The 27,947-nt window shown below is 40.5% G+C and overlaps 1 protein-coding gene across 1 annotated transcript; it reads right to left on the reverse strand.

Annotated features, from left to right (window-relative positions):
• Positions 1-1,396: 1,396 nt before the first annotated feature.
• Positions 1,397-27,714, reverse strand: aff4 (AF4/FMR2 family, member 4). The gene is made up of 22 exons (XM_070917197.1): positions 27,690-27,714; positions 14,545-14,677; positions 10,568-11,371; positions 10,401-10,406; positions 10,151-10,189; positions 9,893-9,979; positions 9,541-9,568; positions 9,370-9,433; positions 9,037-9,129; positions 8,222-8,366; positions 7,254-8,007; positions 6,939-7,090; positions 6,212-6,297; positions 5,601-5,835; positions 5,039-5,136; positions 4,541-4,604; positions 3,965-4,101; positions 3,551-3,622; positions 3,268-3,361; positions 3,059-3,102; positions 2,545-2,762; positions 1,397-1,687 (listed from the first exon to the last, which is right to left on the reverse strand). Exons 2-22 carry the CDS (start codon positions 14,671-14,673, stop codon positions 1,560-1,562), a joined length of 3,477 nt encoding a protein of 1,158 aa, XP_070773298.1. The 5' UTR covers positions 14,674-14,677; positions 27,690-27,714; the 3' UTR covers positions 1,397-1,559.
• Positions 27,715-27,947: the final 233 nt, after the last annotated feature.

A 27,947-nucleotide genomic window follows, 5' to 3' on the forward strand; every position in this document is an offset into this window, starting at 1 on the left:
AAATCTATATTGGCCGTTATACTTCTTCTTTTGAAATATATATAATCATAGATTAAAACTCTTTGTTCTATAAATGCAACACTGCTAATTTGCATCACCGATGACTGCCTCTCTAAAGAACATCTTTCCTTTCAGATGAATTGCCAAATTAGTGGTCACTCAGGCCTGGTTTTCATAAACTGCAATGTGAGTAACTGCATTGTATACGTGGAAACGATTTCAATACTTAAGACACTCCCTGCTGTTCCTTAGAAAAATACACTCTGGGCAAACAAGGGGATCAAAAAAAGAATAACACTGTCTGGAAGTGACTCATCCTCGAGGAGATTTCTCAATGACCAATGTGTAGAAACATATCGTAGGAAGAGACTTGTACTCTGGAGTTTCAAAGACAGCAAATCTCTTAGAGAGAACGTTAACATGATCAATTTTATTAAGGCCAAGAGTCTAAAAGCACCTGCTTGCGATCCCTAGAGGCCACGCTGCTCCTGACATCAAACCAGACCAAAGTGGTTTGAACAAACTGACCAACATTTCATTTTCTAGCAGGGATAAAAGAAGTTCATGATTCTGGTAAATACGTTAAAAACTAATACACTGATCAATAGAGAGAACATTTATAAATATGTGTGTGTCAGAAGTATTAATCTGCTGTGCACAGTAGCCCTTCCTACAGTCCTTAAATCTTGTGGGCATGCTCCAAGATTAACCTTCAGCGCCTGGAGACTTTGAAGGAAAGATAAATCAAGATGGTGTAACGTAGTGGCCAACACCACCTTTGCTCTAAACTGTCAAACGCATTGACGGGACTTGACTTAAAACTGAAAGACTGCAATAAAACCATAATTGTTGCCAGCTTCCATTAACTGATAAGTGTTTAAAAATGCATAAAATGATTAATAACAAAAAAGGGAAAATAAAAATGTATTCAGGTATGACGGGTGGCTGTTTGTTTTCCTGTAGCTCACATACAAGGCACACAAATGATAAAGAGAAACCTTCATTTTAAAGCACCTTTGGTGTTCATGGGAGGTACTTTGGTGAAACAAAGTAAAATAAAAAGTTAAAAGCCAAAGTAGCCTAAAAACCAAACCCCATTTTTAAGCGTATTCACAACAAATAATTCACCCAGCGCTTCCATGCCGAATAGATAAAAACATGGCCTCCAAAGTTTTTGTAAGAATGCCGATATATGAAGCGTGGCGATAAGCTCTTTTTGTTCCTGTGCTGCGGTTCCGATGCTTCTCCCTGTGTGGTGCCGTCGACGGTGTGAGATGCTCTAAATTGCTCAGTGTTTTTGGCAAGCTGGTGTAGGAAATGGACACAGTGTTGGAGATATGTCTGAGAAGTTCATCACGTGTGTGTGTGTGTGTGTGTGTGTGTGTGTGTGTGTGTGTACATGGAGGACCAGAGGTGGACTGTGTGTGTGTGCATCCAGTACATAATTGTATTTGTGTGTTTGTCTGTGAGGACATGCTTATGCGTCTTTGAGCACATGTTGCTGAACACAAGAGGCTGAGGTGTGTGTGTGGAAGCAGCGTGCAGGGAGCGAGTCCTCGCTAGGGAATAAGCTTTGCGTCCAGGCGCAGCCAGTGGAGGCCCTGCCGCGTGTAACGCACCAGTTCTGTCATGCTGCTGGTGTTGAAGATCAGAGGACCCATCACCTTGTCCAACTCCAAGAAGAACTCTGGGAAAAGAAAGACACAGCGAGAGGCGGAAGTATTAGTTTAAAAGGCCGGTGACTCAAGGCAGGTTCAAGGTCATTCTCTGCTTTCACAAGACGACAATGCATCTGCGGGAAGTTTGCAGAACTACAATTATTTCCATCATCATTTAATCTGAATCAATGAACTGTTTAGTCTATAAAGTGTCAGAAAATAGTAAAAAAAAAACTATTTCCCAGAGTCTAAAATTGCTTGTGACCAACCAACATTCCAAAACCCAAAGAAATTCAATTTACATCATGATAGTAAAACAGCAAATTCTCACATTTAAGAAGCTGAAACCAGCACATATTATTATATTATTTTTGTATTTCTGTTTGATAAATATCATAATTGTTGTCAATTTCTTGTCAATCAACCAATTGTTTCAGCCCTCGCTAGAACTGCTTATGAGTAGTTATTAGAAACAATTTAATAATCTGTTCAGTGCAGGCTAGAAATAAAGCTTTGAAGCTTTACTTTATTAAATAGTGTACAGTAGAGAAGTGACAAAGGAAGACACTCAACTAGAGTCTTGATTAAATGGCCAGACGACTCAATCAAACTAAAAGTACCAGAATTTTAGGCAACTTCCCGTCTATTCACATTAGCCTGCACAAATATGGAACAGTGCAACAAAGGCTAAAAAATCTAATTCTTAAGTAATAAAAAGCAAATGATGGTCCTATAACATTAAATGACCTTAGAGGGTGTTATACATTGCTTTAGCTATGGCTTGAAAGGCTAAAATAATAATAATACAGGTTAGAGGGACTACCTAACTATCTAAATAACAATAATAAAAAGTAAAGTAACACACCTAGTTTTTGAAGTTGTTTACCTTTCTGCTCCTTGGATAGTTGCTCAGCCTGGTCCCAGACCTCGGTGGCGTACAGGAAGTTGGAGGTGACCTGGACGTAGCTGGCAGCCATCTGGTGGATACGCTGAGGTATGGTCACAGACGAGCTGGCGCTGCTGCTGCTGCTGACTGACGAGTAGCCACCGGCCGTGCCGGGTGACAGTTTGGGAGACACTGGAGAGGGCATACCCGCTGCCTTGCTGCGTTAGGAAACAGAAACAAGCAGACAGGGTCATGAGAGTGCTGGTACTGGTTTAGACACAGTTTGGTAAATGGTAAGTTATTTTTAGAAATCAAACAAAACACCTTTGACCGCATGACAATAAAGCTATCCAAAAAGTCATCATTGATAGCAGTATGAATCAACAGCTTCAAACTGTAAAAACTTAGCAGCATTAAACTAATTTGCCATACTTTTCTCAACATTCAACACTTGCGTAGGAAACACAGATGCCTCCATTACAATTACTTTTAAGAAAAGGAGGACGTGACTTACTTCCCCATTCCAGGAGAGGGAGCCTGGGTGTTACTCAGAGAATTCTGTCAAACAAGACAAGGGGAAGAACATTATGTACACAGACAGGAAGCAGGTTAAACATTCACAGGGGCAAAGGGAGTTCATACATGGAATTTATATTGTGTTCCTTTGGTTTTGAAGGTTTGCTGAGTAAAACTTGATATCAGCATCTAGGAAATAAAAAGTACCTTTAAGTGTTCGGTGAGTGTTTTGGAGTATTTTAGTGCACTGTCTTTCCTCAGCTTGAATAACCGCAGGTAGAGGAGAGACTGGCATCGTAGGCTGGAAAGAGAAATAGGTTAATATTGATGTAAAACTTGGCAAGAATACAGCAATGGCCAGAGATATGTGTAAATACACAACTCTTTAATCAAACAGCCAGTATTTTGAGTATTTTGAGGCTAAGGACGGGGCAACAACTCTTGAACATGAGATGGAAACCAATCACCAGATGTCAGTCAGCGTACTCACCAAAGCACAGCTAGCCTCTTGTCTGCTGAAGTAGCATCTGGGGCCATGTAGCTTTTTAACTTCATAGTGTATCTGAAAATAGAGAGCAGATATGTAGTTTCTAGGACAACCGATTATGTATCATTATAGAAACAGTTCATTCAGAGATTTGGATGTGTTATGCTAGTAGCGGCTAATGTAGCCTCAAGCCTCAGCCCTCTTTCTAACTCTACACCCCCAGATTGTTTTTCATTTTCAAACTTGTAGTCTTCAGCCCCAACTGATGCTGTCTCAAGTAACACCCCTTACATCAAAAAGGCTTTATACAGAAGTACTCCCTAAGACCTGGAAACAGACTGATCTGTAAAACTGGTGGACTTCCCCTTTAAATTGCAATTCTGTGACAATGATGAACATATTCATGTTTGTCCTTACTTGATAAGCTCCACCGTTTCCGCATACATGGGGAAGGGAGACTTGGCCTCTTGGGCGCTCTTCTCCAGCGCATTACCACATTCAATGAAAGACACCACAGCGTCCAGGTAGTAAACGGCCTTCTCGAAACGATCCAACTTCAAAAGAAGGAACAGGGGCAGAGCAAAAATAAAACCACTGATGGCGATGCATTGCGAGTTAGTGAGCACGAACCAGTCTAATCTTTTAATTTGACATGGTTTTGACATGGCCATGTTACACAGCCGACATGTTTGTATACGACTTGGTGTGGATTGCATAAACTCTCTTTTCAATAAATTATGTTTTGGGTTTTTTTTGGACATCATGCTCAAAAAATTGAGTCTGAGGTAACTTCCCCAGTAAATACAATAAATACTAAACAATCATACATTTCACCAATCAAGGAAATGTGTTAAAATACTTAAACTGTATGCCAATATCTAGCATTAAGCTGCATGCAAAATCTCACCAGGATGATGTTTTACTCTTGTCTCACTGCTTTGCATGACACTGTGACATATCATTTACACATGTAAATAATCATTAGGCCCTTACCAGTGCATCAGCATTGTGTTTAAGTTTCTTGGCCTCTTGTAAGTAGTGATCTGCTGAATGGACCCTGAAACAAAAGTATTAAACAGGTCAAACAAATGTGATTACATCTCTGAACCAATTTAAAAATTTGGCTCAGAAACAATTTTACAACACTGTGGCATGGCTCAGTTTACACTTCCACTAAGCACAGAAGTGCACATAAAAACATTATCTAAAATCCTTTTTCTTCCATTAAATCAAACCCTGAAATAAAAGACACAAAAATAAGAAGCAAGACTGTGTCCTTTTCATGCTGAGGTAAAGAAACGACAGAGACTCCCAACAGAGAGCCTTTTAAAATGGAAATTTACGTCATCTCTCCTGCATGCAGGCACATCTATTCATGACCTCCCCAACCTCCTACAGCTTTATGCATCAAAGGCAACCCTAGATCCCCACAGCAGTTCTTTCTGCATATCCTGCTGAGGGGTTATCCACAGTGGAAAGAGCTCCTCTTACCTGTCCTCAAACACCAGCTTGGATCTCTGAGACTTGGAGCCGTCCGTGGAGAGCGGAGGCACAGCCAGCTGGTTATCACAGCCCTTTGAGGATTTCTCCTGCAGAGACAGCAAGCGAGAGGGAATAAAGTTTCAGGAAAAAGGGGCCTGGTGTTTGAAGTGGCGGATAAAATGGAGAAAAAGGTTAGACTGAGGGAGTCTGGAGGTAGAAATGGATATTGGGCATATACAATATATAGACCTAAATAATTTAGTGATTAGCAGCTGGTTATAAACACACACAGTGTAAATATTTGACTCATTTGTGACTTGAATTATATTTAAAAATATGCATGCCCTAATGTTCTGCACAGTCATACACATACATCAAAACCAAAAACCATGTTCTACACCACTTCCCTCCTTTTTTTGGCATGCTTCCTTCGTTATTTAAGTTCCCCGTGGGGAAACACTGCAAACATGATGGGAGACTGTACTCGCGCTTCCCAGTATCCACAGTACTTGCCAGGTATACACACACACACAGACCGCAAACGCCTGGCGGTAAGGTTACTTGCACCCACCTTGCCATCACGTGTGCTGCGTCCCTTGTCCTCTCCTTTTCGGTGTTTGGAGGTGGAGTTGCCCTTGGTGCTGTGGCTTCCCTCCTTTCCACTTCCTGTTCCGCTGGACAAAGAGGTGGAGGACTGACTGACTGTCCTCTTCCGACTCGGATGCTCTGCCTTGGGCGTCCGCTGAAGACCCGACATGGAAGGAGAGGGGACTGGCTCCTCTTTCTTCTCCGAAGACCTCTTAGACCTGGTGGGATATGAATCGTCATTGTAATACATGTTTTTTTGTTTTTTTTTAATGGAGCCGTTTTGCAGCAATATTGTACTCAACATCACAACATATTAACACTAAAAGATTAAATATTAACATTCCAGGTAATTCAAAACTAACAACTCAACAGAGATTAGAATAAAGGTTAACAGGTGACGGATTGATTTTATGATGCTAAGAGTTTATAGGGTTTATTTTGTGAATTGTAAGAATACAGAAAAAGACATCTTGCCAGCTTAATTTTGCCTGTAAAGAAATGAAGTACTACTGTCACACCAACTGTGCCAAGTGTTCCTGGTGTGCAGAGGCTTTACCGTGAATAATAAACAGGAGGAAAAGGAAGAATACACACTCTTTACTGCTGTTTTTATGATGAGATAGGGACTTCTCCTCCAGCTTGCATCGCTTGCTCTCTGGCTTGGTGCCTTCTTCGTCGTTCTAAAGATAAAAAAGATCATGGAAAATTAAAAGCAAAAGACACATCAGAGGATTTATTGGTGTGTGTACATGCCTCCGTAGGAAGTGATTTGAAGACAAAGAAAGTTGCAGCCAAGCACTTGAACTCAGTACAACCTTCTGCCAATGCTTTATGGTTTTCCAAATCGCTGTTACACCCTAAGATGTCACTTTCTCTGGTAGTTTCACAGCTATGATTAAGAAAAAAATTGCACAATCACCTAATGGCAGAATTTTCAGATCTGGAGCTCCACCAAAATTGAATCAATTGTTCCTTGGCTCAAAGGCATTTTCTTGCTTTCATGGAAATCTGTTTGGGAGGTTATTTTAAGAGATACGGTATCCTGTTGGAAGTCTAACTAAAGTGAAATGATCATAACTTCCCAGATGAGAGTAATTATAAAAAAAGCTCCAAATAAATCGTCATTCAGGGTGCAAGATCATACTGAAAACATTCAAACAGCTTTTTTTTGGGGGGGGGGGGTGAGTGTATAAATAATCCTAAAAATCTATCTGATGTTTATGTGAAAGGAGCACTCTTAAAGCGAGAAATAAATGTCAAGAAAAGAAAAGAAAAAATCAGCAGAGAACACAAACAGGAACTTGCTCTGTCAATCCCATACCTTGTGTTTCCTCTTGGCTTTACTAGAGCTCTTCTCAGTGGTCTGCTTGCTGAAGTCTTTGCTGTCCCTGTCTAGAGAGTCGTCCCTCTCCACTTTTATCTCTACAGGCTCCTTGTAGGGCCGCCCTGGGATCCTTGACAGCAAGCTGAGATCTATAGGAAGTGGGAAGGAAAGGGAAGGGTAGGGTTTAATTTGGTCCAAAGTAAAGAAAAGCTGCAGGAGTGTGCACTCCAGCTAGTCAAGTGTAAAACAGGTGCACAGAATACAGTGAGAAATTGTATTAGACTTGTTTCCCTTTGAGCAGTTTCGACTCACCTATCTTCACTAGTAAAACCTGCTGCTGAGGCTGCCTCGCAGGGTAGCGCTCCTCTGGGTCACTGAGGGGAGACAGCAGCTCTTTCTCTTCCATTGGAGAAAACACACACACGGGTGTCCTGATGCTCTCTGTGTACTTGGGTGTCTGCGACGAGGACGGGATGCTGTCGTTCCCCTCAGAGTCTGACGATGAAGAGTCTGTATCGACAAACTCGCGAGACTTCTGGGAAGTCTTGGTGGGTGCCTTGGCCTTGCGTTTATCTGCAGTGGTCGTGACGGCTGGTGCAGTGGGCCTCGGAGAGGATTTAGGCTCCTTTTTGATGCTTGGTTTGCGGGAACCCTTAGTAGCAGCTTTGGGCCGATGCGGAGGTATCTCTGGAGCCGGCTCACTCTCCACTCGCAGACCTCCCTTGGGTTCCTCCACCACTGGAGGCTTCTCAGACTTCTTAGGCTGTTTTTTACCCACACTCCTTCGCGGATTCGTGCCACCCTCGCTCTGGGCGGGGGATTTTTGCCGGCCACGGCCGCCTTCTGCACCCTTTTGCGCTGCCCGTAGGTCCCTGCTTGGGGTGGGTGCTGTTGAGTCTTTTGACCCCCCTCCCTGGCTACCATAGCCACGTCCTGAGCCGTTATCTCTGCCCTCTTTCTTGCACTTGGTTGGAACATTATTGTCCACTGGAGAGGCTGGTGAGAACTGCTTGGCCTTCTTGAACCAGTTGTCCAGCTGCCACTTGTTAGCCATCGGTTGTTCAGGCTGAAGAACACACAGATGTAAGAAATTATCTGAGTGAGCGGAAATTAGGTGTATAAAACCTAGTTAAACATAAAAACAATGTCTTGCAACTATCCCAACCCCAAATAAGCATGGAAAGAGTTAGGAACTGTGATTGAAAATAATGGTTGGTAACATAACAAATCATCACTAAGTAGCACTACAGCTTTGTACAAAGTTACGGTTCAGTCATTACTTCAGGAGAGGCGGGCCGTGGATGCTCATTGGCTTCGCTGTCTGTCGTGCTGCTTTCGCTCTCGCTGTCGGAGCCCGAGCTGCTCTCTGAACCGCTGTGGCTGCTCGAGTCATCCCTCGATTGCTCCGCTCCTTCACTGTTATTGCTGTTACAGAGGAGAAGCAAACAGAATTATACTGTGTGCAAAAAATGTATAATACACTTTCATGTTTTACACATTGAAGGATGCATACAACAACAATTTCCGGTACACACATTCAGTTACTCGATATGAAGTTTTGAAGTGTTCAATAAGCTGATAATCTCTGGGACATGGACACCAAGACTTTTATATATGCGTTTTTCCAGAATTTGCCTCACTCTGCAGTCTTTGTCACTGCTAACTCCCACTATTGGCCTTGGGAAAGGTGTGGACATAATGTGTCCAAAGGTTGATGTTACCCCCCCTCCCCCGAAATCCCACACTACTCTGCACAGTTGCCCTGAATTGACTTTAAAGACTGTGCCACTGAGGTGATATTTACATTTACATTTCTATGTCTGAGGCTGTCGTTTGTGGTGCTGTTGGATTGCACCATCCATGATGGAACATAATATAAGATACAAAATGAAATAAGAAAAAAGTTACCTAACTTGTGCACCATGCCTTTGAAGATAAGGAACATAATAAAACAAACCTTTGAATAAAAGACAAGCCTATACAAAACCACCATCGCCTCGAAACTAGCTTGAATCAACATCTCCCTCACACAGTCACAACAAGAACTTGGTATTCAAATTTCACAAATGTAAATTCACTATTCTTTGTGTTTTACCTTGCTGATGTGTTCCTTGATGCATTCTTGGCGGAGTCTTGTTCTCCATCACTGTCCTCGCTGCTGCTTAGCTTCAGGTCATCTTCCAGCATACTGAGATAGAGGAATGAAACAGAATTGAATCTTTATTACAGCAGTGTAATTGCTGCGGTTTGGGATTGCTGGCTCTACATAACTGAGGCCATCTATGCATGTCTGGTTACTTTAGGATTCTTAACTCATAAATACTTGTTTCAGTATCCTGCTCTCTGTTGTTTGAATCAATACTGCAAAAACTACAAACATGGGCACAAGATGAGAAAGGACAAAGAGAGGAAAGGATGGAGCACTTACGTGGGCTGGTCATCGCAAGCTTTGGGCTGGTGACTGCTGGAGCTCTTGGATGAACTGCCTCGCTCTAAAAACACACAAAGACGACTCATGAACAATATCTAATAAATATATACACAATTCTTTTGTAACGAGTGTGTTCAGGTTTGAATTGTAAATGTGTGTGATACTCACTATGTCCACTCGGAAAAGGGTGAGAGTCCTGAGGTAAAAAAAAAAGGCAAATTCTGAATTATTTTCATGAACCGGTTTGTCTTTTCATCCTTTTTTACATGCAAGCACTAAGTGAAATAAACACCAGAACTGACTGAGAAGTACTTGAACCTCCCATCAGATTAAATATCTATCAATAGTACGTCCCATCACTTTATAGTTCCAATAAGACAGCTATAAAACAAGGTTTCTCTGGATGGGTTGCATGTGTTATGTAAGGTCTGTTTGCGCCGTACAAAAGTAATAAACAAATAATTAAGCCTCATTAATTAATTAATGAAACAGTAAACACAGCGACTGGTGAAATGCTGACCTTGGTGGGGAATGGAAATTTGGAGGGCTCCGTTTTGCAGGGGGTGTGGATGGCTGTCAGCGGTGGGGGCCACGACTGAGTCATTTCCTGTCAGAAAGAAAGAAAAAACACAGACACAAGGAAAACATGCGCAAGTTAGTTGTAAGGTGTGAGTAATGCGAAATGCTCTTTCATCGACTGGAGGCATAAAGCTTTTCTGTGAATACTCATGATGAACTGTTGGCCTGAGAGAGGGAGGTCTTAGCAAAATAAAATTACCTTCAGAATCTCATCGACACAGTTGGCGTCACCGGATCCCTAAAGACAGAAACATCAAGTTTAGCACATGTTCATAAACAACATGATGTCATTGCAGCAGGTGAGCGGCGGCGGCGGCCATTTTGAGTAGCGTGAGTCATTCTATAGGCATTTTAAGAGACCTACGAGTTCAGTCAGACCAAGTGTAACATGCTGTGGAGTAATTTATTCCAGTTATTACATCATTATGAATATATGTGAACACACAAACACTGCTCTGCCATTCTATGTCTATACATTCTACACGCAACGTCCACTATTATAGATTTATATCTTAAGTGACACATAAACACATGGTACGCCCTTTGTGTGAGTAGTCTACATAAGCTGCAGAGGTAAGAATAAATGAAAAATAGAAAGTCTGTCAACGAGCCTCACCTCTACAGGCTGTGAGGGGATCTTGAGTTTGGAAAGTGAGGCCTTGCTGTTGGACTTCATCTCTCCCATGGTGCTGCTGTGTGACTGTCCACTGTAGCTTTCTGCTTGTGAGCTCTTGGGTTCTGCCGTTTCCTGGCCGTCCATAGGCCGCACATACGCTGTGGGCTTCTGCAGCATGGAGCCGGGCTTGGACATGAGAGATGGGGGAAAAGCCTGACTAGAGTGCTGTCCACCGGGGAAGGAGGTGTGAACTCGTGAGGGCGAGTCCCAGTTGGCCTCTCTGTCTCGTGGGGACTTGGAGCGGTAGCGCTCCTTACTGTGATGCTGCTCAGCAGACAAGGAGCTCCGCAAGTGGCTGTTGCTGCTAGAGGAACTCAGAGAGCCCTTGGCCGGACTCGATGTGTGTGACTTTGAGTGCTCTGACCCTCCACTGTGTTTACTAGATTTCTTTTCCCGCACCTCCCCTCCGTGTCTTTGGCTACTGCTACTGCCGCTACTGCCTCCGCTGCCCCTCTGGCTGCTGTGCCCACCCTGGAGTCCTGAGCGTTTCTGGGACCCGGATGAAGATCCACCTGCTGCGGAGCCAACAGGAGTCCACTTCGTGCTCTGGCTGCTGCCACCGCTACCGACACCGCGCTGGTCCCCGCCAAACAAAGGTGGGCCCGATTTCTCCTCAGAGGAAGACGAGCTGTTAGAAGGTTTACCGCCAAGCTTTGGAAGTGTGTCACCAATCGGCTCTTTCATCTCGTCGTAATTGCCCAGCATGCTCTGAATACGGCTGGACAGTTTATCTTCCTTGCTGGACTGAAGAGAGAAGCAGAGAATGGGGGAAGAGGAGGTGGGGCAGAGGACAGTGTGATGATGATGAAAAAATAAAAAAAAGAGAGCCACAGAGAAAGAAGAGACAGACAAGTCATTGAGAAGAAATTATATGAGCGAGAAATGAACAGAGGGAAAGCAGAGAGGAGAGAAGAGGGGGCAGAGAAAACAGTCATTATGGGCACAAGTTCAACACTCGGGTTAATTGCTTTCCATCAAAACATTGAGAATGGAGAAAAAATGTATCACTCCTATTAAGAAAAACTTAAAATTACTAAAATATGCAAAATGAGCATAACTGAAATGCAGACTTCCATCTGACAAAAGACAGAAACAAATTATGTCCTAGTCCCATGTGTCACCAGTTTTGCATTTAAAATAAGTGACTGAGCATTGAGAAAATAAATCGATTGAATGAGCCAATTGCACAGTTAGCTTGTTCAAACTGGGCCCAGAACAGTCCACACCCATCTGCGTACACAGATAAGAGTTTACCCACAGTTCCAACACAGAGGTTAATCAATCACTTTGAGGCCACGGATTCCAGCCGACATGCTTGCAATCAGCCCGTGACAGAAGTCCGTACAGAATATCCAGTTTCACACGCAGCCTCAGACCTCTATTTTGTTTGACAGATTCACACAGAGGGTGAGGAAACACAAGCCGTTATCTGCAGCAGGAAATGTAACTAGCTTGGTCATAACATGCACTCCAATACCTCCTGCTAGCACAGCCTGGCTCACACGTGTGTAGTTGGTGAAGAATTTTCTAATGGGGGGGTTGGTTTCACTTTGTAATAAGAGCATAAATGATGTCCTTTATTATGATTGTATTAGACCTCCAGTGGAACAGAAATACTCTACTTAAAAGTACCTAATACAAGTATTTCAAAAGGCTGATATTATGGCTTATCACACATACTGAGACTGGCACATACGTTGGCTTAAATCAATGAAAAATACAGAGCTTGAGGTCAATAAAAAAAAAACCCAGCTGAATCATTACACTGTTTGTTCAGCCAACTCATTGTTTACAGAGACATTGATTGCAACACTATATGCAAAGTGTGTTGGCAGAATAAAAATGGTCTGACAAGTTGTATTGTACTGTCAATAATTAATATAATTAATATTTAATTTTCGATACAGTCCTTTTCATCTGCAGAAACCTTCTCAGAAACTTGTTTAATAACTTTACCTCCACGTTGACCAGAGGAACCCTGTTCAAGTTTTGGTTCCTTCCCCCCGTCCTGAGGCTGTACTTTCCAGCTAGCCAGGGACTATCCTTTCCAACATCACTTCAAACATCGCAGTAAATCACGAAGAACAAAACAGTGATTGCCATCTCCCCCCAAATTTTCCTCTGCTATCTTTTCTCATGCAAAAATGACAAACTACGCCATCAGTTTTAAATCTGTTCACTGTCCGATTTGCCAAATCTTTGTGGTTGTTAAGATGCAATCAAAATGCAAAAACAAATGTGCTTAATGGATTTCTGATTTGGTGAGGTTCTGTGCCTAGTTTCTGAGACTAGTTAGATCTTGGCACAATTTGGTTAAAAAGGCCTACTAATAATTACATTCAAGGGATCCTTGATTTACAAAAATACGCATGTATATACAGTGCAAGTACCGCATCACCAAATATATCAACAGCAGTTTATTCTTGTATTACCCCCAGAAAAGAGAGATTGTGAGTCTCTAATTTTCAACAAATAATCATTCTGTGTAGCTGAGTTACAAGTGCACGAACTCTGCACCATAAAAATGTTACTGCTTTGCTGGTCTACATCTGGGAGGCCACAGCTGCAGCTGCGTGCACACATGGCCTTTAATGCAGAACACAGTACACTTCCACTGAGTGGAGCATGACAGAGGGGGGAGAAAAAAGTCAAACTGACGCTTAGTAAGCCTCAGACAAGCAGGAGACAGGAGATACAAAGTGTAGAATAGTCAGTGACTTAAACAGTTGGCTTTTTCCATGTTTTTGTACTATAACACAGCGTGCCACCCCACTTTTCTGAAAAGCAGTTATACATGTTTCTGAAGACAGAAGGACAAATAAGCACAATGAAATTATTTCCTGCGCAAAAGGTCAAGGACTTATCTTTCTTCAAAGTCAGCTTTCACTTTGTTGTGGTCCAAAACACACGGGCCTGCACTCATCACTCACCTCTGGTCCCCTTTCTATTCCCAACCTGTCAGGACACATTCCTCGCTGCCTCTTTGATGGCTAGCTCTAGCTAAGAAGAGGAGCCACTTACCTCTGCTCAAATCTGGTTAGTGCCAAAGATTAGACCAGTACAGAGAACTCAAATCCTCTTTGCAATTACACTGACCGGGCGGGAGCTGGGAGCTGGCTGGCCTACATCTATGTGTGTCTGTGAGCACAGGAGGAATAGTAACAATAATACACTATAGGTGATGTCAATTCAACCGACGCTTTTGCATTTTGAGCAGAGTTAGTCAATAACTATCCATCTGACAGCTAACCATTGTTTAATCTAAATGTTTGGATAAGTATCTGAAATCGTTTTTAATACCTATGATTAACGTAACCACATACTGTGTTGCACAAAGATCAGCAAATTACATCTTGATTACATCATCTTGACTAAAAGAAGGGCCGTCATGGTCGGTAGAGCTTGCTCAGACATGTCACATAAAACAGCTCCTGCATGGGTATTAAAGCATATCTTGCTCTATTTAGCTTTCATCACACAAACTGTAAACAAACCCAAGACTGCAGGATCTGGAAGGTCATTGTGACAAAACATAAAACACACAGTTCCTCCTTTTTCATTAATAAAGGCAGGAACAAAATGTATTCTCAAGCCTAAATCAAATACAGAAAAACCAATCAAATTACAACTAAAAGTTTTTTTTCCAGAGAAGTCAAACAAATATTACATAAAGCGTGCGCACACACAGAAAGAAGGCAAAATAAATGTTGTTTCTGTCTTTGCCATAGGAGCCTGAAGCTAAACATTCCTCTTAGCAGTTTAACACAACAGGCAAAAGAATATGTGATGACAGAACTGTATTGACATGAAGGCTCCTGGTAGTATGTGCAGTTCTCACTTCCTGTCACTATTACAAATTCCTCTGAATGGACTAATGAATTACATGTCAAAACTGAATGTGAGGTAAACAAATTTACCACTTTGTAGGGTTCAGGAAAGAGAGGGGAATTCGCTGGAAAGGCCTCTCCTCCTCCTCCCTGCTGGATTTCTTGATTTCTCCTTTCTCTTTCTTTCATTCGGAGCACATTCCGGTCCTCACGGTTCATGTTGCTAATAACACAAACAGAACAACAAAAAGTCAACATAAACACACGCTGAGGTGAGACAATAAAAAGACTTATCTTGTGGCTTTCCAAGGATGGCTATAAAAGAAGGAGTATTATGAAAGCGAGACGTTGATGAAAGAAGCACCTGTCGGGTCAGTAAGAATTTTCCTCAAAACTTACTCTTGGTCAACAGTGACGTAACATAACTAATCAACAGTGGCCACTCATATTCTCAACAGATCATACAGTCAGGCTGCCATCATCTACTCTGTACTTTGAGTCACAGTTTTTTGGTAAACCACAAATTGGACCATCATTAACAAAACCCCACACATCATAAACAGAGGGGAGCACAGAGATGACCTGCAGAGAAAGTAGCCCCTAATAGGCTTAGGCTAGTCTAGACAACGTGCAGTAGCCTACTTCTACTGCAAATAATCTCCTTGTACAGATGGTCAGATGTCAATTTGAGCTGAAACTACTAATTTTCAATGTTGTCATACAGTGAAGTTTATTTACTACAATCTGTATGTTTGTTAGCTCACCAAAAACAATATTCAAATAGAAAAGTTTATGTTTTTTGGAGGAGACTGTAAAAGCATACTGGAAATCACTACAACCACATGAAAAGAATATGGAAGTCTTCTCAGGAATAGCATGACGGTAAAACAGACTGCTATGAGGATTAAATAATAACCTACTGCTATAAAACTGTAGCTTGAAGCCACAGACTCCATAACGGTCAGCTAAACACACCTCACTGCGCTTACTGTCCTTCTGAGCATAATGTACCCAGTGCAAACATCAAAGTAGAGAGCAATTTGAGGACACAGACCTTGTAAGTGGATGTATGGATTCATATCAGAGAGACAAACACCACCGAATGCATAAATATGTAATAAAACTATGTTCACTGCCAGAGGATAAAACACAAGTCTGTTAATGAGTGTTTAACAAATGGTAAAACCTCACTTAAAAAGGTTCTGCTGGATCCCACTTTGAATAATAAAATAAGGGTGTCTGGACAGAGAAGTGTGTGTTCATTAGGAAGAGCTAGCCTGACAAAGTGTGACTTCTGTCTGTTATGCACCTCGGTTATCAGAAAGCAACTACCGAGCTTTTAAGCTAGAAACAAATGATCAGCCTGGCACATCGCCTCCCGGTTTAAGTCGACAGCTTCAGGCTCTGCCAGTGATGACAATGATTTTAAGGCTGTTGACAGAGTGTGATTATGCAGCAACCACCCGGCCTCCTCCTAGATTATAAACACAACACACAAGAGTGTTTTCAATCTTTACTATGTATGAGTGAGAAGATGAAAAGAAGCAGATGGGAAACTGATTTCAGAACGGGAAAAAACACAACACACAGGGAAGTCAAACAAGAAGTGAAAGGTTGACGAACTAGGCTACATATTTGAGACTGAGAGTTTCCTGGAAATAATTCACACTGCTCTTAAAACTGATCATGACTATCAATCACAGAGTAATGTTGTAGACTAAAACTTGAGTGAAAAAAGTTTTTTAAAACAACTTCTGACATGTTATCTGTAAGCTTATCAGCAAGTCTACATAGTAATTTCCCAACCAACCTCTCTGCCTGTTTTACATCATCAACAACACCCAACTATGACTCATCATTCAGGCAACGTGATTTACACACTATAGCTAGACAACATTACCCCGAAGCTCAGGCTCAAGCGACCAAGGCCATAACCACTGTGAGCTGTTTGACACACACTATTGACACCTGTTTTATCAGCAGAGGTGTAAAGACGAGAAGAAAACATTGTTTAGGCTATGCATCATCCAAACATCCATCAACACCCGACTGTTATCATCTCTGGACTTACAGCACAGCTACGAACAAAGCTTAGACTACACATTGTCAAAACCTAACACAACAAACACTGTTGAGAGTAAAAACACTGAATACCAAACTTGCTACAAATGAACTGACCACTGATCACCTTTGTATAGTCAACAAGCGTCTACTACAGCTAACAGAGCGGAAAATTTACTCCATCCACATTCCCATAAATTCCACTTGATGTTAGTTATTTTGCCTACTTTATCACCCAGCTGACAAGCACCAACTATCACTTGAAGGTGTTTCATGCTATAAATGTTGTCTGCGGTTTAAGAAAAAGCCAGTTTGTTTCATGCCCTCGAAATACAGGATCCACCATCTCCACTGGTTAGACAAATAATCAAACAGAAATGATTATGTACCAAGGGTGCATTTAGAACGCAGGTACTACTTTTACATGTAAATGAGCCTGTTGATATCAGTTTTGAAGAGGGGCTGAATGTGTGAATAGGCCACTGTTAGCACAAAGCTAAATGATCAAATGCCCCAGGCACAAAATCCTTTGTAAACACTGCTCATGTCCATTCTGCCCAACTAATTGACCTGATCCGTTGCTTTTTATTATTTGAACAGGGGGTTACACCCTACTGTAGCACAGCACTAAAGAAAACCATCAGACAGGAGGCTCAATCGTCTGTTATTGGTTTCAATGATACTGGAGCATAAATGCTAGTATTTAGGTCCACACCATCCAACAGTCTGTTTTACTTTTACGCCTTTGCAATATCAGAATAATTTCACTGACATGTTCTTCTGTCTCTCTCAAGGAATCTATCTTAGTCAAACATCACTCAAGTCCTCTTCGTGGAAAAAATAAATAAAAGTGGGCTTTTGAATAAATAAGTAAGTACACAAAGTATCCCAATGAAAGATTGAATGTGAAAAACATGTGTGGGTGACATGATGCGAGTGTGAATATATATCAATCTGGAGCTCAATCTGTTTTTAAGTTGGCCTTAGATCAACCTCAAAAATCAAACTAGGTTATATAGGGAAGCACACCAAAACCCAGTTCAACAAAGCCTTTAAGTGAATAATAAAAACTTAGGAACTAATGAAGGAAATAATTTTCCCGTTAATTACGAGTAAAGTCACAAAATAAAGAGTTCTCTGTTTGACCCAATGCAAGAAATGGTACGACTTGGAAGATAAACAAGATATGAGATATAATATGAATGAAATATGGGGATTAAAGAAACACTTCCCATTTCAACATACTGATTTCTGACTAACTTTGGACCAACTGCACTGTGTCTACATCGTTGGCTTTCGACGTGTCAACACACATGTGTACTGTTTACAAGACGGTGGACGGAAGCTACTGTGTGCAAGTGTGGCTTAGCATCACAGGCAACAGTAGGGATACAGAGAATCACTGCACGAAAATACTGTCTAACATGACAGTAACTACTCCAGCATGGTGGAAGGGATGTCCCCAGTCACAGTCATAATGCCCCAGAATCAGCTAACGCTAGATGCTACACAACATTTCCAACTTACTTTCCAGTTGAACATCTACTTTTCTAAGTATTGGGGGATTTCCTTTACCAGTGACAGTGAGCCCAGTTGAGCATATTGATTATTTCTTTCTGAGGGCAGTAAGATTGTGGGCTGTGCAAATAAGACGATTCTATAACCACAAACTTAGCTGCTTTTTACATGTGGCCTTCTGGAAAACCATACACTAGTGCCTTATCCTTATAATCAGCACAGTTTGGGAAACAAACCTTTATTTCTATTTTATTCATTTGAAGAACAACTGTTCACTGGTCATAAATGAGCCTTCGTTTGACTTTTTGGCCTAAGCCTGCATCCAAAGCCCAAGCCCTACGGAGCAGATTAGTTGCCAATATAGTAAGATAGGCAATGCAGATGTTTCAAAACAAGGAGAAAGCATGCCTAAGCAAAACCCTTCTTACACAACATGAGTTAAAATGACATTTATTATTATTAAAGTGTAGTGGACCGCTATGTTTATTGTAATCATTCAACAGAGTGCCAGGCTGAAAAGGTCAAAGTCTGCAGAGTTGAAAAGGCAGGCCACTCTGTACCTAAAATTAATCAGCTCATCTGTCTCTTTCTAACTCACAACATAAGAGCCAGGCCCCGTCTTTCACACAATTTTTTTAAATAAAGGTGAAAAACTGATGGCCATCTGAGCACAATGGATATAGGACTGGGCTTCTGTGGCACATTATGTAAGGCTGTCCAAAAACACTCTAGCATGGCTTGAACAACATAATGAAAATGAAGTAAAAGTGCTTTATTCTTCCCAGACACCAAAAGAAATAAGTAAAGCAGCACACTAGCTGTGCATTTCTTACCCTGACTGAGAGGCCATGGCCCCAACCACTGAAACATTGGAAGGAGGGAGGGAGGAGGGTTCAGAGGATCTCCCAGGGATTCAGAAGTATTCTCCTCATGAATTGTCAGCCTAAGTTTCTACGCCAACCTCCTTCAGTGAAGACAACCTGGACTTTTTTCCCCTAACTGTAACTGTGGGCGTCCCACTGGAAGAGTGTAACTACAGTTTCTTTACTCGACTCGAAAAGGTACAGTATTTCCTTGGAGTGGTGACAAATCTGACTTCGGGAGGGGAGGTGACTGCTCGCTCTCGGGAGATACCACGTCGGCAAACAGCGGGGGTGGTCACATGCCAGGTGAAGTCTAGAGGAGCTGCAGCTTTTGTTTCTGTTTGTGTTTGTGTTGTGTTTGTTTGAGGCTGTGGGGTGTTTAAGTATAAGGGTGAGTGTGTGAGGTGTGTAGATGTTGAATGTGAATGTGAACAGAAAGATGGGATGAAAGAGATTTAGCAGGACCGTCCACAAGACAGTCTTGGTGGTGCCTCTTGTCTTATATGCTCACAGCGCTGTGGGCCAATTCTAGGGCGTTTTCACACTTAGTTTTTTTTTCTGCTCTGGTCTGAATCATCACTTATTTTCACACAGAGACAAATCCAAATGAACCAAAATGCTACAAAACTACGAACGTTCACTCCGCTTACTGGTTAGATGTGTAAATACAGGAAGGTGGTCCTGTGTTCTGGACTAGCGCATATTTCTGCGAGAGTAACATTGCTATGCAATTTAAGATGGAGCAAAGGCACAGTTGGCATTTGCTCATAACCATGGTAATTATCTGGGCAATATACCAAGCAAAACTATACCAGCAGAATGCCGAATGCACTTTGAGGAAACATTTGAAAACACTATACTGCTTCACAAGATGTGCTGTCTTCAGATGACTGAGCAGAACAAGGGAGCAAAAATTGAGCATGTACAACAACATGCTAACCGTCAACATGTTTAACTGAAGACATGTTCAGTAAGCGTGATATGTTAGTGGTCTTTTCTCGCCATCAAACTTGAGGAGTACAGGCAGTCGGATCACATTCCCACCACAAATGAAGCGCTCCAGAGTTTGACCAAGACCACTTCCTCTCAAGGGTCTCAGTGTAGTTGTCAGCACCCGTGATTACTGTGTTCAGGAGGAAAACAAAACAATGTAACCGGACTAAAAAGTGCAGGTGTGAAAACACCCTTAATATTCAGCTATGAGGAAAACTTGCCCAACAAGGAGCAGAGGAATTTTCTAATAGCAGTAAATTAAGCATATGAATTATCTAAAGGAGGCATGACAACAAAGCATAGCGATGAGGCATTTGTTAAGACTGCCGAAACACGGTACTACGTCTATACGTCTAAAAAAACTAAGCTGACCAATTACACCTTGTATTAAATCAAAGTAGAGAGACAGTAGAGTCGAGGAGTCTTAAAATGATTTTTAAACACTAAGTGTTTAGTACAACTACTACCTTCCAACTGAAAATGAAGATAAGTAAAACAAAAGGTGTGGTTTAAAAGAACAGGATTAACACTAAACAAATAAATAAGCTTGGTCTAAGACAGCTATAATAATTTACAGATCAATTGGGGAGAACGTCTACAGTGAGGAAAACAGCATTGAGGGAGCAGCGAGAGGGGAACAAAATCTCACCTCTCTCCGAGAATGGAACGGTCCACCTCGTCCCATAAAAGGAGATGTTATTTTACACCACAGGACCTCTCCTCCATGTGATGTCACTGCCCTCAGTGAGGACCAGCCAATCAGGGCCCATCTTTCCGTCAACAACCTCCCTCCCCCACTATGCCGGGAGAACAGAGCAAAGCACCCGTGCAGCCTGTTAAAGAGACAGCGCACAGTTTCCGGCATGCAGGTTGTAACAAACGGGAGACGTTTTCATCAGCTTTATATATGATGACATATGCTGACAAATGTGTTATCATCACATGTCGCAAGCATTTTTAATCTAGCACAAAAACAGTCAACATCATGCCATTTCCCGTTTCTGGTATCTCTTTGTGGATTTCCTGTTATATTTAGGGTAGATTTTAAGATTTGATCACCTCTAAAGCACACTTGGGTCTGGCTCCTTGAAATATTATAAAACAACATCAAAGAGTTGGTACACATCCTTTGGCTTCAGCTCTTTCCAAAGTTCAGATTTATAGCTAAACATCTTTTAGACTATGTCTGAAACTCTATTGACTTACACATTTGTTTTTTATGTTGTTTTTTTATTTAATTTACCTAAAATTGTCACTTTCTTTTAAATCTTTCTCACTGCATAGCTTTCTGCTCAATATCTTGGTCTTCTAGTTGTGTCCTGTCCCGCACTTGCTTTGAATTATTAAGAGGTATACGCTTATTTAACCACTGGGGAATTTTGTTGCAATTAAGTACTAAATAAAGGAAAACAATTAAGATTATTACAGTGTCAGACATCTCTGTTTGTTTCAAAGACTTTGGGGAACATCAATAATCATTTAATAGTTTTTATGATGTGCTGTTCAATGATGGCGTCAGAAAAACAATCCTGAAGTACAAAGTCCAAACTTGGGAAACTCCCTTTGACTCAGTTCACAATCACTTTATTGTGACATTTTTAAATTCGTAGATTGTCTTTAGACATAGTTGTCAATGGAAACTGCACGACTGCACAGAATTGAGCAGAGCGCCATGTCTTTATGATCAGGGCTGATGTTTTTGGAAATACTGTACTGCTCTGAATATTTTCAATTTAATACTGAATCTAAAACACAAGTCTTTTTCTAATCTCTTCCTCTCTGTTTAAGTTCATACTTGAAGTAGTCAGCTATTTCCTGCACATCAATTATATATGCCATTTATTTATTGTATAAATAGACTACCCTTGGTTGGTTTAATCATTAACAAAGTTCTTTAAGTAGAAAATGTAACTGAGTACCTAAAAAGTGGTGTGGTACTATTTAATTGGTACGAAATCTAAAAGTCTTGACACTCTGCACCAACTATGATGATCACAAATGGTCCCAATTTTGCGTTAACAGCTCTGGGGAACACCAAGTCATTTTCATGTGAATATTTGATGTTAAAAAATAAATACGACATCATGTTTAGTCAATTGTGTTTATAAAACATCCCCAAAACTGTCATCTGTTGCAAATGGTGAGTATTTTATAAAATATCTGAACAAAAAGTTCTCAGTAATGTGTACAGATGGGCAGCCAGTACCACCTCCCCTGTTGCTTTTGAAGCAAACCTGCTGACAGCAGGCATTCCAGAGGGAGTGTCCATTCAAATGCTGCAAACCTGCCACATACATATTAGCAGCTGTTTAGGGACACGTGCCGTCAAAACTGCAAGAACTCTATCAGAAATAGCCCCAAAAATTCATGATTTTTGAAAATGTAGTAACTTTAAATCACTCTTACAAAGTCAAACAACTTTCCAAAGGAGACGCAAATTGTAATAAACAGCAGATCTTGTACAAGTGCAAAGAAAACATTCCTATATCAGGGTGGCAGACACATTATTTCATTCACACAATAATAATGAATAAGCTAATTTTCAATGTGCCTTTTAAGTAATTTATTTGATAATGTTTGAGGACGGCAATGTCAAAATTAGGATTAAGTACTCAGAATTCTTTAGTTCCTGCTTTAGTAAAAACCCTTCAATGTGTCTATGTGGATTCAGATTAGCCTCAATTAACATATAAAGACAAGACTCTAAATCTTGACTGGCATGTTCTCCAAACAACTGCTTACATCCTTTCATTCAGGCAGGTTTGAAGCATTTGAATTGACTCACTGCCTGGAATGCCTCCACTCAGCAGGCATGCATTATTCGAATCAGAGGGAGCTGGTAGCATTTACCAATCAGGGCCCAGTGCTGTGACTGTTCCGCATTTAAAAACAAAGTAACAACATATCAATTTATTTTTTAGTTTTTATATTTGAGATCAAGCAAATCTGTTTAATGAGAAGTGAGAGGTATTGTTCTCAATGAACAGAAAACCCTTGAGGCTAATATCTAAATATGTATTATGAAAACTGCACTATAAGCCAAGATCATATAATCAAACTTTCTGCAGCAAGCTTTTATGCTAACACAAAAGTATTTACAAGGTGAACTACAAAGGGATGTTACACTGGGTTTTGCATTTAGATACACCTCTTTTCCATTAAAAGTAAATAGCATACATACCTAAACGGTAACCACCTGGAAGGTTCATGTGGATTTTGAAATGAAAATAATGTCAGATGAGCTAAGTAAGAAAAAGCTCTCAGTCGCAGCTTCAACACAAATAACACATGGTTTAGGGTACTTTTTTTCTGCCACATTGTTAGTGCAACATGACACACAACCCTCAATTATCTTGGCAACGTTTCCAAAGAACCTGCGTCATTCAAGCTCTTCAATGTGCACACCAAACTTGTCGTTTTTTGCCTGACCCGCTTCACCCGTATCTGAACTATGGTAAGATTTTAACAATTTACAGTTACGCCCTAGGCTTTGAGTCAATATTGATTCAACATATTAGTCATGTATGATGCAACTATAGTTTAAACCCGGCATGTTCAAGAAAGTTCAGTACACTTAGATTAACTGGGCTTTTATAATCCTGGATATCTCCAATCAGTCTAAAACTGCGACAATGTTTACCAATGTTCTGTTAAAATCCATACACTGAACAGGGAAATCATACAGACTTGAGTAAAACAAGCCTTACAAGCAGATGTATGGAACAAAAGATGCTGAATTCTTAATAAAAAACAGACTGACTAGGGATGTCGGTGATTATTTAATAGGAATATATATACTGATCTTTCACAAAATTGTCACAAAAGTATTTGTGTTATTTTTGTTTGGCCATTTGTTTAGTAACATCAGTAGTCGTGGGAGCAGTAGCAGCCATTTTGTGAATGTGTGAGCGATGTCTTAATGGCCCAAGGCAACTGTTTAAATAAAGATTTCATATATATGCATCTTATTAGAAATTGTGAAACCCGTCTTGGCTTGGTCATACAGATCAACCCTAAACTTCATTATATCAGACCTTTTAGCCTAAAGCATTAACGCTTACCTATATGAAATAATCCACTTGATAGTTCATCACTCACCCAAAACATGAATTAATGGGTAATTTTACCCTCTAGAAACTACTATAGCCCATTTGAAACATACCTAAGCAATTAAAACTGAAGGCATCATGCAACTTAAACAACACCAACATGCAGTAACAAGAAAAGTAAAAAATTACCTCAACCCCATTGAGGAGTCATAGGAATTCCTTTATTCTGTGATAGTTTTCTATGCATCAGTCACAATCTTATTACTCAGAGAGCAGCTTGGGATAAATTTGACACGGTATATCTGCCTGCCTGCCTCAAAATAGAAACACGCTAACCTATAGCTTACTACTCTGAACCTCTAAATAAACTCTCGCACTCACCAGAGCAGATGCTTTGATACATGCTGTGGCCAACATGAACTTGAATGAAGAGACAAGTTGATGAAAATTTTAATTGTTTTGATTCATAAATAACCCCTAACCCAGTCTTTACAATGCAGGTTCCTGTGAGTACTCTGTATAAGAAGCTGAAGTTAGCAATATTATTTTTTTGAATTACAAATGTTTTATCTGTGTATTACAAATATCAATACTTGTTTTATTTTTCATTTTACTCTTCTGGATCCATCTCACTATCTGGGATATTTACCATTTATGTAGCTGATCCATTTGTTATTGGCTGCAAAGCACTTACCCTGTTGTAAAAAAAAAAAAATGTTATGCCAATAAACTTCATTGCTGTTAATCGTAAGTATTACTGCTGCAGTAGACTATGAGTGATGTTATAATTTACAGACCAATATATTATAGAGCAGTATCTCACAGCACGGATGTATGCCAGATCTGTGAAATGAAATGGCCTTAATGAGCTTCACCTCCAATGGACTATATACCCACATGAGAGCTTAACTCACATCCAAGGGAACAAAAGCTGAAGAACAGATGCATGAGGTCAGGACACAGTGAGTAGCATATTTTTCTGCTGTGTGAGCAACAGTACTGAGGGATAAAAAAAGAGCTGCTGATGTCTGATTAGATTCGGGCTAATTAAACTGGCAGACTCTGAAAGAGACTTCAAACAACTTTCTTTCGACAAGCTTCTCTTTGTAAAGGAAATAAGATTTCATTATAAACTTGCAGGCCTTAGCTGAAGACATAATTAGCTCTTACCATGGGTTAAAGAAAAGAGTATAACTGCAACAATGCAGTAGCATGTGTACAATAAACAACCCAGGTTTCTATGATTCTTTTTTTGACTTCACTTATTAAATTAATTTCATATCATCAAGGGGAGATGAAGCTGAATGTGATAAAACAGGATAAAGGTAAAGCATTTGGCTTATTCAGACAAGGACCACTCAGTTCTGATAGGGCAGTCGTACAACCCTGTTGTTGTTGAACAGCCTGAAACTAGGTATTTCTCATTTTCAAAATATCCAGCCTGCAAAACCACACTGTACTACTTGCGCAATGTACAATAGATGTGTGAAGGACAAAGAAAACATGCACCCACTCCTCTGTCTGGAACGGACAAACAAGTCACCATAACATCTCAACAGAGCATGTGCCCTTTGCTTGGCTACAGAGGAAACGGTTAATACTAAAGCCTCGGAGCAAAACCTAAACAGGAAGTGGAGAGGATTTCACAGTGAGCTGCGTCACAGGGAGCACAAGAAGACAGAATAGACCTTTATCTGCCATCACATACTGACCACATATACATAGACTGTCTTAGTTTGAATATGGCCTTTTCTTATGAACAATAAAACAGCATTTCAATTAGGTTCTTCACTTTGGTTGCTTTAAAAAACTGTTAATATTCCCACAATTTAACATTTGGAGTCGCCTAATTTTGCTCATGTCTCATATGTCAGCTTAAGATTTCCATAGGTGCTTCTGTGCCAGCACCCAGTCATCTTGCAGTCACATGCTTCTACCTTGTTTCACTGTTCAACATTAAATCACTTAATTAAAAAAAAAGGCAGTGTGCAACATGAAGAGCTATTGCTTTAACCATTTAAAATAACATGTATCTGAAACTTCTCTTTTAACATTCAATATCAAGGTAAATATGATCAAATGTTTAAGTTGATATGATATTGATTTTAGGTCATAGCCTTATCAATCCCTGAAACAGCTGTCACCACATCAACATCAGTTTCCTTCCAGTGTTTCAAATAAAGTTCCTGACATATCGCCATCATGATACACAAGTTTGGTTTATGCTACTCTTTTTACTGCTAAATGTGGGAGTAGGTTAAGCTGTTTACATGCGCTTTAATTATGCAGGTTGGAATACTTGACATGTTTTAAAGCCTTACTCAGACTGAGTTTATATCCATTAGTGTATTCAAAAAAAAAATTTACTTGGCAATATCTTATGCCTTAATCTGGTAAATACTGAGGCTAATGTGACCGTCTATAAGAGTAGGCCGATGTTTTCTCAGTCTTAATTAAACATGATGGCAATATCATCACTCCTGTACGTCTACATGACAATAAAACACACAGTACACTTCATAAACAACTGCACCCACAATTCAAATAGCCTAAACCACCATCTGCCACCTGACCATGGATGTTGTGTCAGTTCACAGCTACCTGCCATAAATGAGTTCATGACCTTAGGCCTCCCCCACCATGATGTGTCAAACAAGACAAACAAGTTAATTGATCTATCCTTGTCTTTATGTGCCAAGTAAATCCTTCTAGATATATATACACATGTATTCAATGATATTCTTAAGTGTTGAGAGTTACTCTGGACTTATGATGTATTGGCCCTTCCCCCAACTGTGGCACGTAAAATGGCTTCCTAGAAAAGCATATCAGCTGTCCTTTTACTAGACCAAAGCTAGACACATAAGCTATTCCGTTGCCTTTCAACGCAGTAGTCATTTTCATTCATTAGGATTTTGACTTAGGCCAACTAGGAGTGGCACTGAGAGCGATCTGATATAATAAATGTAGGATACGACGTGCGATGGCTACAGGACAACAAACCAAAAGTTTTTGCTAGTCACTGTGAGGAAAGCCTGGTGACTGTTATGGGCCTAGGATTAGTTAAATTGTGCTTTTTACGGTAGATAAACTGCAAGCAAGTTAATATCTGTTGCTCGTATTTGAATTGTCCAGCTTTAAGAGTTCATCTAGAGTTTAATTCACGGAGCTGAATTGGTTAACAGTTATTTGCATGATAAACAAACTGTGAGCAGCTTCTGTTCATCATTTGCACTTAACGTTAATATCAAATAATCATCTCCTTGTCGATAACAGAAATTAGTAATAGTTAGCGAACTTTGGCGTCTAAACAGAGAAAACACAAACATTAGACGTCATGACCTGTTAGCTAACATTACATGAACGAAAACATGATCACTATCACTACGATGTTTGTCTTGATTTTCGGAGAACGGAAAGCGACCGCACGAATAAAAGTAACATTTAACGTAACCATCATTTCAGCATTCAATGTTAGCCGTCATCACAATCCAAAAGTAGCTACAAGGTCTAACCATTTAGCGAGAGGCTAACGCGCTACCTACAGGACCTACCTGCATCTTTGCTTTAGCATAATGTTAGCTAGCCAAATCTGCTAGTAGCGTTTTGAGGCTAGGCTAGCGGGTAGCTAGCAATGAAACCATTGAAATTTTCTGCAGAATTTTAAATTAACATTCACTCAAAATGTCAGATAACCACTAAGTACAGTTAATCATCAAATAACGTCTTTTGTGATATTCGGCATCCTTACCTCTTGTCTTCTTTTTAGGCCCAAACCATTCTAGCTATTGGAAAGCTCTTTTCTCTTTGTCTTTTCCACTTCCAGATACACGCAAAATGGACTCAGCAAAACGCTTAACAGCTAAAATACTAAAACCAAATGGATGGTCTCCATCTTTTTCCTAAAACGCAACTGCACATCGAGTGGAAAACAAAATAAATTCATTTTGTCTCTCGTTCATTTTGTTATTCCTGAACAGAAGTGACTGATAGGTAAGGCTGCTAGCTA

Source organism: Enoplosus armatus, chromosome 13 (assembly GCF_043641665.1).
Source record: "Enoplosus armatus isolate fEnoArm2 chromosome 13, fEnoArm2.hap1, whole genome shotgun sequence".
Lineage (NCBI taxonomy): Eukaryota > Metazoa > Chordata > Actinopteri > Centrarchiformes > Enoplosidae > Enoplosus > Enoplosus armatus.